The 16,168-nt window shown below is 29.4% G+C and overlaps 2 protein-coding genes across 2 annotated transcripts; one reads left to right on the forward strand and one right to left on the reverse strand.

Annotated features, from left to right (window-relative positions):
* Positions 1–7,956: 7,956 nt before the first annotated feature.
* LOC120170804 (WRKY transcription factor 28-like) lies at positions 7,957–9,272 on the forward strand. Its single transcript, XM_039178671.1, has 3 exons — positions 7,957–8,437; positions 8,533–8,679; positions 8,895–9,272. Exons 1-3 carry the CDS (start codon positions 8,037–8,039, stop codon positions 9,238–9,240), a joined length of 894 nt encoding a protein of 297 aa, XP_039034602.1. The 5' UTR covers positions 7,957–8,036; the 3' UTR covers positions 9,241–9,272.
* Positions 9,273–9,815: 543 nt separating this feature from the next.
* On the reverse strand, positions 9,816–10,626 carry LOC120170833 (glucan endo-1,3-beta-glucosidase-like). Its single transcript, XM_039178690.1, has 4 exons — positions 10,563–10,626; positions 10,389–10,417; positions 9,962–10,214; positions 9,816–9,841 (listed from the first exon to the last, which is right to left on the reverse strand). Exons 1-4 carry the CDS (start codon positions 10,624–10,626, stop codon positions 9,816–9,818), a joined length of 372 nt encoding a protein of 123 aa, XP_039034621.1.
* Positions 10,627–16,168: the final 5,542 nt, after the last annotated feature.

A 16,168-nucleotide genomic window follows, 5' to 3' on the forward strand; every position in this document is an offset into this window, starting at 1 on the left:
ACCACTGCCATCCTATTTGTAGGGACCCGAGTTATAAAGTCATCTTCCAAAGTGATCATACATTCACCACACGGAAGATAAAATGTATGAGTTTCTAGTCTCCACCGTTTAATTAATGCACTGATCAAACTGGGACTAACTTATATTCTCTTACAAAGTTACATCGTAAAAGCTCATCATTTGCAAATTTTGGACAATAAGATCATGCGGCTTATCACAAATGTTCACTCGACTACGAATGACTCGTGTTCGTATCATGCAATTTATTAATCCATGGAATTAAAATTAATTCATCATTCTCAAATAAAATATTATTTAATAATAATACTAGTGCTCCCAATGACTAGAAATATGTCGATCATCTAATCTTAAAAGAACATTTTGTTCTGCATGCTTCAACAAATCTATAAAAAAATTAAATATTTCAATTTATAATATAATCATAATTAAAGAAAATTTAAACAAAAAAATCTGTAAAATCAAAATAAATAGTCTAATGAATTTATATTTACAATAAAAACAAAAAACAAACAATAAAATTTAAACTAAACTTACCAATCACTCAAATACGATTTAATCTGTAAATAAAATAATTATTCTAATAATTTATATTACTCAATAAATAAAAATAAAATTTAAACTAAACTTACCAAATTACTCAAATACAACTTAATATGTAAAATCAAAATAAATAGTCTAATATATAATTTAAATTTAAAAATAAAAATTATACTAAAATTACACGAAAATTTAAATTAAACTTACAAAACCATTCAAATACAACTTAACAATCAAAATAAATAGTCTAATTAATTTATATTTACAATAAAAAAATAAAACAAAAATTTAAACTAAACTTATCAAACCACTTAAATATTATTTAATCTGTAAAATAAAATTAGTCTAATATTTATATTACTCAATAAAAATAAAAATATAATTTAAACTAAACTTACTAAACTACTCAAATACAACTTAATATGTAAAATCAAAATAAATAGTAATAATTATAATTTAAATTAAAAATAAAATTATTCTAAAAATTACACGAAAATTAAATTAAACTTACCAAACAACTCCAATACAATTTAATATGTAAATCAAAATAAATAATATAATTAATTTATATTTCAAAAAAAATTAAAAATGAAACAATAAAATTTATACTAAATTTCAAATCGCTTACCAGACCACTCAAATACGAATTCTTTCTTCATTCGTTTGAACTTTTTTCTCCCCTTTTTATTTTTTTATTCTCTCCTGCAAATGCTTTTTTTTATCGGCCTCACTCTCCTCCCCTCTTCTTACATCCCAAAATCTAACTCCCCCCCTCCCCCGATTTTATAACATATCCTGATGCTCCCATTATTGGTGTACACCATTATTGATTACTCACATTCTCCAAGCCATGCAGCAGCTTTGCTGCTTCCCACACCATGCATCTGCTTTGCTTCAGAGTCAGTGTTGCAGTAGAAGTAAAGCTGAAGTCATCGCGTATTTTCGAGGGCTTCTGCATGGACTGAAGACGTCGTACACTCCATGCGTCTCTCCCTGGCCTGAAGACGCTGTACACTCCTAGAATCTTTAAGTTTGACCTGAAGATGCCAAACAATCCTAGAGTCTATATGTTATTACTGTAAATTTCACCCTAAATAAAAATATAAATCCAAATGTGAATCCCCCCACCACCACAACATTATCTCAGCAATTTTCCCATTTACAAAGTACCTTTTGTGCTTCAACAAAATAAATTCAAGAGTTTGTATGTGACAGTTAAATAATGATGCTTTTGTTTGTAGGACCAATGATGTTGAAAATATACCTAATCCGTATACTATTCCATCGTTCAATTGGTTTTGTTTGGAACGTTTGACTTTTTATGTCATTACTTCAATTGTGAATGACAATATGACATGTCTTGTCTGCCTATTTAATAGCAGTCCAATTAATGCCCTCCAAAGTCAATTATCAATTTTTAATGGAGATTGGGTATTAAAATTTATGGTAATATGAGTTTAGTATTTAAACAATTAGTTTTTGTCTGTTTTAGAATCTAAACTTCAATTCTCTCAAAACCATACTTAGAGTTTTGTTTTGTTTCATTTTGCATATATGTTCAAAATTTAACGTTAAATTTTGAAAAAAATAAAAGTTTAGGTACTAAAACGAATCAAAACTAATAGTCTATGTATTAATGTGTTAAGTTTTTAATGATATGATATTAAAATTAAACGTAAGGTATGATTTTTGAATATGTTGGATGTTTTCTAGAGATAAAGTCGAAAAGTTTAATGAATAAAAGTAAACAATTCTTTAAATGTTGGCATGGATTGATTTTATCTAGCTGAAAGAGGTGAAAATTATTGTCGTAAAAATGAATTTATGGTTAAATTGATTAGACCATCGAAGCAAATAGTTTGATCATTTTTTTAACTATTCTTATATTTTTAAGGTCTATTCTGTTTATTCAACTAGTTTGATCATTTGGTTCAATTAATTTAACCAACTAACCTATTTATTTTATTCAAACAATTATAATGGACACTGAATAATTTAATGTGAACAATGTACTTTATTCATATATAAATTAAATGGAAAAATGACACTTATGCTATTCATATATAAAATACAAAAAGATGCATACATGACTATATGAAATTCCCAATTGTTCACACTTTACACATAATATATGTATGTATATAGGTAGGGAATTTTGAATCCAGTCTATAAATCTAGGGATATATAAAAGTTAACGACTAAATTTTTTAAGATGTCAGTATTATTAACTGTGATATCATTTCTCGTTAATATTTTAATAAAAAGATTAATTTATATTTTTATTTAATTTAAATGATCGTTTTATATTTTTCCATAATTAATGATGTAATTTTAAAAATACACTATAATCAAATGGATATTTCTTCAAATTTAGGTTGAGTTTCTTCCAAATAAATCCCCTAAGCTTATCTTTGTCCATCAGAACTGATTAGCCTGCCCTTTAATCATGATATCGAAGACTCTAATGACTGCAATTATTCACAAAATCTGGATTCTCTGAGTTTTAGCAGCAATGAAGCTCTTCTTATTTGACCGTCTTAAATGAACAAAGTTAAGCATCATTTTGTATTCATAAATAGGATTAAGACCATTGACCAAAATGAGCCTTCTCGCTTTTGGGAAACTTCAGAAACTAGCCCACCATTGTTGCTGCAAATTGTTGCTTGTAGGGCAAAATGGAGCCACATAAAAATTTCAGAAACTTTACTTACAAGTCAAGCCATTACTTTTTCTTATCATTTCTAGAATGAAGTATTTAACCCTTTCTTATTGTTTAATACACATATTATGGTTAGAAATAGTACTACTGCAAAATAAAATATAAAATTGACAAATTAATTAATATTGACTCAAACCAAAAACCCTAGATCTTTTTCCTGAAATCGTTTTAACTTTTTTCTTTTTCATCTTTACTTGTCCGGTGACTATATCAATCTTAATTGCCAATGTCGATTAGTAATTCCTTTGTTTTTATTTTATTTTTATATTATTTTTGCTTCCTCTTTGTTTTAGTTTTTAATAATTTAATCTTTATGACACATTTTTTGTATTTATAACATATTTTCCTATATTTGTTTTTACAGATTTTTTATCTTTTTATCGATCGTTTGTTTATTCTTTTCGTTTTATCTTTTTCTCAAAGATGGATTTGACGACGCATCAACTGATCAAGATGACAACTATTTATTATCTTGTCGATTTTTCCTGCTTTCAAACCTTAGATGTATTTTGATAAGTGGTTTATATTCGTTAATAGTTTTCTCAACTCACTCGACTCTGATATGCGTTTTACGATGATCTTTCAATATTTTGATATTTTTTTGTGGTTCGTTTGCAAGTGCAATCACATCTATTCGTATTCATCTTTGTTCGAATTTTTAACCTTTTTCTTATATGATCATTGTATAATCTCAGTGATTAGTTTCTTGTGTCAATAGTTAGAGAGAGAGAGATATTTTAATTTTACAGATTTAGGACTGTTGGATGAATGAAATAGATGGTTGAGATTAACCCCTTATTTTATTTTCTCATTTCCTATTGTTAATCTTAGCCATCTATTTTCCCTCATCCAAACGATCTCAAATTCATGTAAAACTAAAAGAGTTTTATATTGTTTAACCATACACACACACACATAATGTCAAACTAGTTTTACATAGATTTAGGACCAATGAATGAGTAAAAATAGATGATTGAGATTGAATCTTTTTTCCCCCATAAATATCTTCTCATTTCTTACTGTTAATCTCAACCATCTATTTTCACTAATCTAACGATCTTAAATCTATATAATACTAAAATAGTTTTACATTGTGTAACATGATCCTATCTCATATATATATATATATATATATATTTATATATATAACTTTCTTCTTATATTTAAAAGTTTGTCAGTACATTAAAGCTATAAATTCTCAAAAGCTGAACTTTTCTGATGCATATGAACATCACCCTAAAGTTTAGTTCAAAGTTAGAAAGCACACAAATATATGTGCATACCAAGATAAGACCCTTTCTTTTAGTTGTAGTTATTGAAGTAGATTGGACATATGTTCAGCAGCAGTCTTGACCATGTGACTAAGACCTTGAATTTGATTAATCTACAATTAAAATTATCACATAATTGCATAATATAATAAAAGTAGCATCACATAATTGCTAAAGTCAACTTAAGAAATTAAATTATGAGAGTTGATGACTTTTTCGAACAAATATCAATACAATATATGATGCTTTTTATAAAAAAAAAAAGTATTAATTAAAAAAGAAATAGTGAATTCTTTTAAATAAACTGATTACTAATTAATGGATCAGTCTGTTTAAAAGAATCAAGCAATGGTAAGAGCTTTCACATTACAAATTGAATGATTTGGGATGCTTTAGTGGCTTGGTCAGCCTTTGCAATTTTATTCTATTTTATTTTACAACCATTAAATAAATAAAATATTGGTTTATTACAAAAGAAAATTGATTTTATTGTATAATCATTGATATGTTATTGATTGATTAATCCAAATTAAATATTGTAGATATCATTTTCAGAGTAATCCTCTTTTATTACAATACCAAACTCGAATAATAAATTATTTAAGAGACATAATACATCATTACAGTAGACTAACTGATAGCTAAAAGAAAATTCAAGTTGATAAAATCAATTTAATTACTATTATTCACTTGATGATATGTTTGTTTAAATAATTTTTAATATTCGATTTTCGTGTAAATGATACAAATAATAAATGAAATCTCACATTATCCGCTATAATGAACCATGATACTACTTTAACCTACAAATAACAATATAAATATTTGTGGGTAAGTAATTTGTTATTATTCTTTTATGTTCTGAGTTCGAGCACCACATATATTAAAAGTATAAGTATTCACGGTCAAATGATTGAAAGTCTTTAAATAAATTCTACTTATATTATCTAATTTTTTTTTAAAATAAAGTGAATAGATTAACTTAAGATTTCAGCATAATAGAGGGATTAAAATCAGAATGAGTCCCCGAATTATTAACGAAGACGTGATAGTTTTGTTTCTAGAAAATTTGTTGGAAGAAAGGGGGCAAAAAGGGGAAAGCAGAGGGCAAAAAGGAAAGCATGGGTGACGTGGGACAGGCATCAGCAGAAGGAGCAAATGGTCTCTCCCACGTGCCGGGTGGGGTTGTCGACTTAGGTCAAATGCCGGTACCAACAACGACACGTGTACGCCAAATACTCATACATTGTCAAGACTTCTTCAAGTTTGAATGTTTGGCTGTCTTTTTGTTTGGTCTCATCTCTCGGCCTCTTTAATTTGCTTCATCTCCCACACGCTACCTTCTAGCGCGTTTCCCCCGCCATATTTTTCTCTCAGTAAATTTACACAAAAATCCAAATTATATCGTAATAAGCAGGGGTGTTCAAAAACACCATACCCGATTAACCCGAGCAGCCGACCCGGTTAAAAAAATATAGATTATTTATATTGAAAATACTTCCGACCCGCTAAATTTTTTGAGTTTTTAGGTCGGGCTTGATTCACAAAATGTTGTTTAATCGAGTACCTGCCGACCTGATACTCGATATATCTTTTATTTTTATTTTATATATATTTTTTATAATAATCAAATTATTTCACTCTAATATTCTAAATTCTTAATTTCTTAAATTTTGTCACCATAACATTCTAAAATTTTAATTTATCAAATTATTTCACTTTAAAATTTTAAATTATTTTTTAAAATATTTATTTTAACTACAAAACATTTGAATTTGAATTATAATTTTTGTTTTAATTTTTAATAATTTTTTTTTCAATTATGTAATTTGATTTTTAAAACTTTATGTCTGGATTATATATTATAGGCCTTTAAATTTTAAATTTTAGAAAATTTCTATATATATTTTAAAAAAAATATAATTTTAAAAATAATGAATCGAGTATCCGTGACCCGAAATAAAGGTACCTACGTTTTACGAGTACCCAGATATAATGAGCTAGGACACGGCCTAAAATTTTGATACCATAAAATTTCAAGTACTCAATTTTGAAAACCCCTAATAATAAGTACATATAAGTAGGTTCTACAATGGAAGATTTTAACATGCTTTTATAAGATTGATTTTTTTATTGAAAAACTAGGTTTTAATTCAGTTTTCTATACAATAAAATTGAGTCAGACTTGAGTTTACAATGAAAAATATTTAATATAATTTATGATCATAATATAATTATTTTTTATATATTTTGAGATAATTCTAATAACGTCTCTCTAATATTTTAACTAGATTTTTATTTTATTAAATTAAAATAAGAATCATTTATATATATATATATATTATTAATATAAGGTGATTACAAAATAATATATGCTCTAAATACTCTCAACCATTTGATAATAAACGTTTAATCACCCTATTGCAGTTGCTGGTGCTCGAAACCATGACCTCTAGGGACAACAACAATTCTTTTAATCACTGAGATAAGTTGGTTCAAGCGATTTTTTTTCAACACGAACCAAATCAAATTTTTATCTTAAAATTTGGATTAAATTTTTAAATCAAACGTAATCTTTCTAACTCTAATGGAGTGATAGGTGGATGATACAAAATTTAGGTAGAGTTTAGATAAGACAAAAGCTCGTCTCAACCCACGCCCATCTCCATATATAAATATATTGTAATTGTTTCTTTATTTTTTTATTTTCAATTGATTTTTTTAAAAAAAAGAAATATTACATGTAAATTTATTTATTTTTGAATTAATCATTGATATATGATCTATTGACCAATTAATCCAGATTAGGTACTACAGAGGCAAAGATGATCCTCTCGACTCAGTTTACTCTATTCGAGAACACTAAGGTTCGAACCCATGATCTTATATAAAAGATATAATTGTTAGTTTACATGGAAATTTATTAATCCGAGTGGTACAAGATAATATATTTTTCGTAATTTACTGAGTTACAACTAAAAACATGGCTTGATGCAATTAATTCCAAGTACAATGAAATATCCAGGCATTTGATTTAAAAGAGCAAACGCATCCACTACTAGTTCTATGGTTGTTGTAATTTTTTCTTCACCCACTATATATTATGTGCCAAATCCTATTCGTACATCAGAGTCTATGTCTGATTAGAAACTTGTATACAGACACATATTAAAATTTATTATTCTTTTTTCTAATTAAAAAATGAAAAAAAAATAAAATTAGATAATAAATGTTTCCATGCTAGAAGCCACCTTAGTTCTTCCCATTGGAAGGCTGTTTTTGTTAATGTCAACCCTACTTTAAAGTGGCGACATAAACCCAAAGTCACGTTCAAAGCCAAACCCTCTCTATTTCCATGTCTTCTTCTTTATTAAAAAAATATATAGCTCAAACAGCATGATGTAGAGGTGCCATGAAACCCTGAAAGTATACAAAAACCCCTCCTCATTCCTCAATAACTTTAACCTTGATTCGTTTGATCTCTCTCTATGTCGGATCAAGAATTTAGAGACTTTTATTACCATGCAAGCACTAACTTCAACAACGATCACCACGTTGAATCCGACATCGACATGCTTAGGGTTTCATCGACCGATCATCCTTCTTCAGACACGAGCTTCATTGATCGGTTACACAGTTCGGTGGACGATTACGGTCTATTCAGAAAGGCCTTTGGGTTGTCACCGTCGTCATCATCGGAAGTGTTTTCTCCGACGATAGAGCAGAAAGTTGGTGCTAAGAGTAGTGAAGTTATGATCATTACTCCTAATCCTTCCATTTCTTCTTCCTCAAGCGAGGCTGTCGGTAATTGTGAAGAAGATTCAGACAATAATAAGAACAAGCAGCCGAAAGAGTCGGATGATGGAGACAAAGAAAGCCCTAAGAATGGGTAACTTCAACTTCTATTTATCTAAGTTTCCCCCCCTTCATTTTGTCATTGATCTCTGAGATCTAGAGATTAATTAGATATTGTATCTGTGTTAGGAACAAAGCAGCTAAAAAGAAAGAAGAAAGGAAGCAGAAGGAACCACGATTTGCTTTCATGACCAGAAGTGAAGTTGATCATCTAGAAGATGGATACAGATGGAGAAAATATGGACAAAAGGCTGTGAAAAACAGCCCTTATCCAAGGTTTGGTTTCTTTTACCTGTCTTGGTTCACAACCAAACAAATCTTATCTTAAATGACAGGAAAAAAATCATGTCTGAAACCAGATTATGTGTTTGGCCTGTGCTTGGCTGCTTGCATACTATCCTTTTGCCCCTTTCTTTGACTTCCAAGATGAATCTTATATGGAACTTAAGCCGCAAGTAATTACTAATCAATGGCCTGATTTATCAATGCAGAAGCTATTATCGGTGCACTACTCAGAAGTGTACGGTCAAGAAAAGGGTCGAGAGGTCATACCAAGACCCATCGACGGTGATCACAACGTACGAAGGGCAACACAACCACCCGCTTGCGACATCGCTGAGAGGGAACACGGCGGCGCTGCTCCAGCCTCCGATGTTTCCGCTGGCGACAAGCGTCCCACACGAACTGTTCATGCAGATGACAGCGCCTCATCACATGAATAACCAAACTGGTGCAGAAAATTTTATCCCTTTGCAGCAGTACTACCAGCATCAGGTCCCTGACTATGGGCTTCTTCAAGACATGGTTCCTTCCTTGTTCCTTAAGCATGAACCATGAATCTCTTTCTTTATATATATATATATATATATATATGTGTGTGTGTGTGTGTATATGCATATTCGACTATTGTAGTATCATCTTACTTGAATTATTATTCAGTTACTGGTTTTAAAATATTTTCTCAACATATTTTAAATAATATGAAAGTTAAAAAAGGACAACTTTAATGGAATAGATGGAGTACAGGATAAGGTATGCCATTTTTTAAAAAAAATTTATATCATAACAATATCTAAATATGTGGGATGGAAGATTCAAATACATTACAAATCATAATATTTTATATTTAATTGCATTGAAGAACATTGGTGCAGAAGTACATTTTCGTTAGAATCTTGAATCATACCATAAATGTGGTGTAACTGGTGTCTGGGAAGTGAGAAAACGAAGGAAAACGCAAAGAAGTTGAAGAAAAGAAGAGAGAAAAATGAAGAACAAACAGAAATCAGTTCTCCAAAATGTAAAAAAATTCTGATAGAAAATAAAGTATAAAGAGACTTTAGCTACATTTATTACACATTAAACCCAGAAACATTCAAACAGATGCCATCATCTTCCATATGAGACCCCCCTCATGCATAAAGACAGTTACCATAGCCTGTATGAAAAAAAGAAACCCAGAATTATGAACACAACGTCAACGAATGAAACTTCAACAGCATAATAAAGAAAAAACATGTTTTAGAACACGATTAGGGTTTAACGGAGGCTTTCTTACTTGGATCGGTGACAGTGACGAGAGCAGAGTTTGTAAAGTAACATGTATGTTCCTGACGGCCATAGGCTTGGTAGTAAGAATTCAAGACAAAAGATGCATGGTTGATGAGATTGTTGAGCTCGTAGAAGGCTCCACCAGGCTGTATCAAGCTGCAGTTCGACGCCATGAATCCGAGATAGTTACAGGCACAGTTAATATTGGAAACCAGTGCTTCACCATCGGTAGATGGCTTTGCCACACACCAGGTTTTTCCCTGTTTAATATTAAAATCACGAGAAAATTGTCGTAACGTTACTTAAACTCCAATTGATTTACAATCAGCTTTTAGATTAGATAGAGCCAAACACCTAAAAATTATATTTTGAAAATTTGTTTAAAAAATGAGACAAAATCATAGTAACATCAAAGTTAAACATTGGTTTTTTACCTGCCCATTGGCCAACTTTAGCAATAGCCCTGCACAAATGGGTGTAAGAACTTTGATAATTCATAGTATAGGGTCCAAAAACGAAATTTTGCCATTTTTAAGCAATAAACGTATTTTTTTTTTCCTTCTGAAAAATAAGCAATAAACATAAGGAGGAGGAGAAAGGGTGCATACCAGAGCCAAATGAAAAGAGGAGCAGAAGAGACAAAACTGGGAGAGAGACAATATATTTAGCCATTGCTCTTTGTAGTATGCAATGAAGATGGAAACTCATATATATATATATATATAATTTCACGCCAAAATTTTCTGCTTCCACTATTTTTCCCCTTATAATTAACTACCGAAACATTCCTGGCACTAGAAAACATCTTGCAGTGGAGTTTCGTAATGGTTTTAACGTCAAAAAAGAGCCTTAAATGGACAGTTTTAACAGAGAAGTCGTAAGAACAAAAGACGAAACAACACTGTAAATGACTTGTAAATTTGCCATAAAAGGGTCTCTTTTAAGTAATGATTAATGGAAATATGTTTTAACCCATGATTAATTTTGGATTTATTATCTTCACTAACCCAGAAACATATAAACCCAAAAGAGCTAAACAGGTTTATGACATGGTCAAATTAAATAGGGATAGACGCATGATTTTATATTTGGGACGGACGCATGATTTTATATTAAGAGAGATGATCTTAAACTTAAGGATGATAAATTAAAATTCTAGGGGGAAAAATTAATTTTCAATAGGAAATATATAGAAAAAATTTACAATATATGATAATTTTAAATTTTTAGAGGGCGACAAACAAATTTTCAATAAAAAATATATAAAAAAATTAAAATCTATAATAATTTTTAAATTTTCAGGAACAACTGTCTCCACCTCTCGATCATTCCCTGAATTGTAAGTAAATGGTCAGTGCAGACATTAGTCAAACATTATCTCTGCCAAATTCCAATGCTTAAAAATGACGAGATATGAAGAATCAATTCACCAGGGGTTTGGTGAGAATGATGACGAGCTGCAGAGATTGGTGTAAAAATTTGGACTAAAGAAGATTCCGTCTGTTTTATAGGCATTGTTTTGGGTTTGATATTATAAGTAGGGTGTTCAAATTTGAGTACCCGATTCTCGGGTTATCTGGATTTTGCATCTACCCGTAATTTGGGTAATCGAGTACCCATTTTTTTTTCAATTTTCAAATTATTAATTTAAAAAAAAAATATCAAATTGATGATTTGAATCTCATATTTCTGGACTGGTTACGTGAAATCTAATGTTTTCTTCTTGAGAGCTTTATGTGAATATCATAGTATAGACAGTAGTTGGAACTTTGATTCTTGAATCTACTTTGTTGCATGTTCTTCGATGATATGTTTTAGTGCATCACATTGCCTTTGAAGCTATGTTATTTGGACTCCAGTTTGTGTATTCCTTGTGGATATGCATTCGACACAAGTATCTTTAATGTTTTCTAAGATTTTTAATGTATTTGGAGGGTTATATTCTTATACCCATGTCTGAAAATGTGCCGAAAAATGGATATGGAACATAAATACTTAAAAGAAAACTGAAGAGATGAGGCCGCAATATAGCTTTGAAGGCACCTTGGAGAACATAAGAAATTGTGTATTTAAGTTGATCTATTGATGCTTGCTAGGTCGCTGCTCTCCTAATAAAAAGTCGAGAATGAGAATTAACGCCGGAAACACCGGCAACAAGGGATGTTGATCTATCTAAAGCTGCAACCGGATACTCCGGTAATAGGGTACCTGAAAAAAAATCTAATTTTGTGATCCGGACCCGACCCGAGAAATGTCGGGCGGGTACCCGACTTGGAACTAGAAATATTTTTAAGAAAATACCCGGATTTTTTTGATCAAGTCGGCGGGTCGAATCATTCGAATCGTGTATTTTTAAACACCCCTAATTATAAGTTGTAAATCACAGTTAATTATGTAACATTTTAGAACAAATTCTCTACTAGTGTAAATGAGTATTAATATTTTATATGAATATCACAATTTTGATCCAATCTAATCTTATAAACTCGATTTTTTTTAAATAAATTGTGTTTGACTTGAATTAGGTTTTCTGAAGGGTAAGGTAATGTCTGATCTTTAGGAACAAATACATTAGAGTATGCCAAAGATCAATCATAAAATTATTGTAATGACGTATTTATTTTACCTTATTTATTAATATAAGACATTGCTATTATTATATAAGTTATTTTTTGGTGTATATAAATAGGTTGAACTATAATAGTCATAAGAATAATATAAAAATTCTTAAAAGTTCTTACTCAATTATGATCGTTGTCTTGGACGATAATAAATACATTAAGAATAACGTGTAGTTGATTGATGACAATGATTTGTAATTGACATAGAGATGCTAGAATCAATACATAAGTGTTAGAGAACAACATATTGAATTGACCCATTATAAGTATGTTTCTTAGATCATTATGGGATACTCACGATATTATTCCTAGTGATAACTATATGTATGATCCTTAAACTTGAGATCATCATTATTCTAACATTGTGAGTAATATAATTGAAAGAGATACAAAGATAATATAAAATTCATTTAAATAAAATAACAATAATATCAAATTTAAATCATAGCACATTTATTCTAATAATTTATATTACTCAATAAAAAATAAAAATAAAATTTAAACTAAACTTACCAAACTACTCAAATACAACTTAATATGTAAAATCAAAATAAATAGTCTAATAATTATAATTTATATTTAAAAATAAAAATTATACTAAAAATTACACGAAAAATTAAATTAAACTTACAAAACCATTCAAATACAACTTAACAATCAAAATAAATAGTCTAATAAATTTATATTTACAATAAAAAATAAAACAATAAAATTTAAACTAAACTTATCAAACCACTTAAATACTATTTAATCTGTAAAATAAAAATAATTAGTCTAATATTTTATATTACTTAATAAAAATAAAAATATAATTTAAACTAAACTTACTAAACTACTCAAATACAACTTAATATGTAAAATCAAAAATAAATAGTATTTTTATATTGATATGATGATGTAAGCATGGTGATTAAAGCATGGAAAAATGGTAGATATCTTGATTCATTAACGGTAAAAATGACTTTTTGGACTAAAATAAATTTTAAATTCATGTAAATGGGTTTTAAAGATTTTTATAAGGAGATTTTTGTTTAAAAAAGTCAAGAATTTTCTTCATTTTCTTCCTAACCGTGAGTGTCATAGCTAAGGTGAGCCAAGTTTTATTTATCATTTTTGAGCCATTTTATTAAGATTTTGGACTAAGTTGTGAAATAGAAAAATATTATACACTAAATTCTCTTTCATTTGATATTAATATTTCATTGAATTCTTGATTGAATGGTTGAATTGGTGTTTATGTTTGATGAAGGGAAAGTAGGAATTCAATGAAATAAGGTTAGTATTTGATGCTAGGAGTATCGTAGAGCTATAATCAAGCATGAAAGTTGATTAAAAATCATTGAGGGACTTGTTTGAAACATTCAGTCATTATAGGGGTTTATGGAGAAATTTTGAATTTGATTGTTTTTTATATCAAATTGATTGAGAATGATTGGAATTGAATGGAAATGAATTTTAGGTGATGATTTCAAGCTTGAAACAAATTAGAGATCATTATACAAGGATCCCTAAACTTTCGACCATAAAGGGAAATTATAGGAAAATTATACAAAAAATTCTTAAGAGCTTAGAATGGATATTAGAATGATATTGTGTGCTTGGAATTATGTTTCGGATCAAATTGGAACTTTGTTGAACTTAAAGGACCATTTTGTATTCTTTGAGAAATTGGGAGGTTAAAGTGAAAATGTTGGAAAGTTAAAGTATTATGCTGAAAATTTATTGTTGGAATGTTGAATTGGGTTGATTTGGAAAGTTGAATAATTTTTGGGGACTAATTTGCAAGTCTTTGAAAAGTTAGTGGTGAAATTGCAAAAGTGCAATGTTAATATACTAGTTTGGAAGTATTGTGTAAATGGTGGAAAATGATTATTGATATGGATTAAAGTAAATATTAAGGGACTACTTTGGAACAATTTCGAAAATGTTGGGTTTAATTTGAAAGAAAAGTTTGTTGGTGGCTAATTGTGAAAAGTTGAAGGGTTAAGTGGATTGTTGCGATGAATGATTATATGAAGGACTTGAAAGGCTATTTTAATGGATTTAAAGCTAGTTTCAATTAAATGAAGGAAAATTAATATTGAATATGAATTGATGACAATTTCAGAATTTTTATATGAATTCGAGTTTATTATATTAGTTAAAGTACTAATTCATGTTTGAAATTTTATATATAAGGAAATGGATGATCGTGCAGATCGTGATCGTAATCAAAATCAAAGCGAATCAAATATGAGAGATATAGTACAAAAGTGGAAGTAATACTAGTAGTAAAACATTAGTGAGGCATCAGGTGAGTGTGTCTTACTTATTTTATATACGATATGAGGACAATTTACGAGAAGCCAACCTCGAACATTTTGAAAAGAAATGAATTTTTATATCGTATTTACATTATTTTTGTTGAGTCATCTAAGAGGATGAAATAACGAAGAGGGGGTGAATTGACAATTAAACATTTTGGTGGAAGTTTGAAAGAAAAATAGGAGATTAAACATGAGAATTTTAGAGTGGTTCAACTTTCTAAACCAAAGTTTACATCTACTACTTTAGCTATCCACACTAAAGATTTTCACAAATTCACTAATTTGTATCAACCTTTGAGGACAAGGTGTAACCTTATAATTCCCTCAAGAATTATACCCCAAATTCTTGAGAACACTCTCTCAAAGAGAAAATTACAATTGTGCAAACTTTGAAAAACCTCTCAAGGAAATTGTTTGCACAATTCAAGAACAAATAAGAACACTAAACAAATAAAACAAATGAGTAGTGTTCTTTGAAAGCAAAAAGAATATTCAAAAACGATGACTTGATTTTGGTTCAATGTGATTGCTTTGACTTTCTTTTTGGTTTCTTGTCATCACATATGGCTTGAAATCTTGTTTTTATACCATCTCATTCAATTCTAGTCGTTTGGGTAGTTGTGGGAGTTAATAGAGCCGTTGAGATGAAATTTCCCGCAATAAATGCTGCCCAGACACCTTGAGTATCGATACTCGGGCTTGTAGCATCGATATTGCCTGTATTAATTACAGAAATCTAGCTGGTGGTGAGAGAGTAGTATCAGTACCCTTATGCGAGCATCGATATTGGTATCGATACTCTGAGAGTATCGGTATGAAAAAGGTATATTGGGATCCGTTTTTGTCAAAACCACAAAGGAGTATCAATACTCCCATCCAGAGTATCGATACTATTCTTGCAGTATCGATACTGTAGGGTTTAAAATCGATTTTTGAATCGATTAAATTTTTTTGAAAATATTTTGATGTTTCGATATAACAAATAAAGTACAATTGAATTTTAAGATTTTATATTCGATTTCAAAATTAATATTCAAGTAAATTATTCGAATATAAAAAATATTACTCCAAGTTTTCAAATGTCAATTTTAATCCTTACTTAAGTGTAAAATTGTGTTTTAGTCTTAAAATATTTTTGAAACAATTTTACAAAGTATTTCGAACCATAATCGGGCCAAAAATAATTTTTACAAAGGGATGTACCGATACACTCTTGTATGTACCGATACACCCCCTACATCGAATGTAATTAGTGTACCGATACACAGTCGATGTATCAATACACTC

This window comes from Hibiscus syriacus, unplaced genomic scaffold (assembly GCF_006381635.1).
Source record: "Hibiscus syriacus cultivar Baekdansim isolate YM2019G1 unplaced genomic scaffold, ASM638163v2 tig00111794_pilon, whole genome shotgun sequence".
Lineage (NCBI taxonomy): Eukaryota > Viridiplantae > Streptophyta > Magnoliopsida > Malvales > Malvaceae > Hibiscus > Hibiscus syriacus.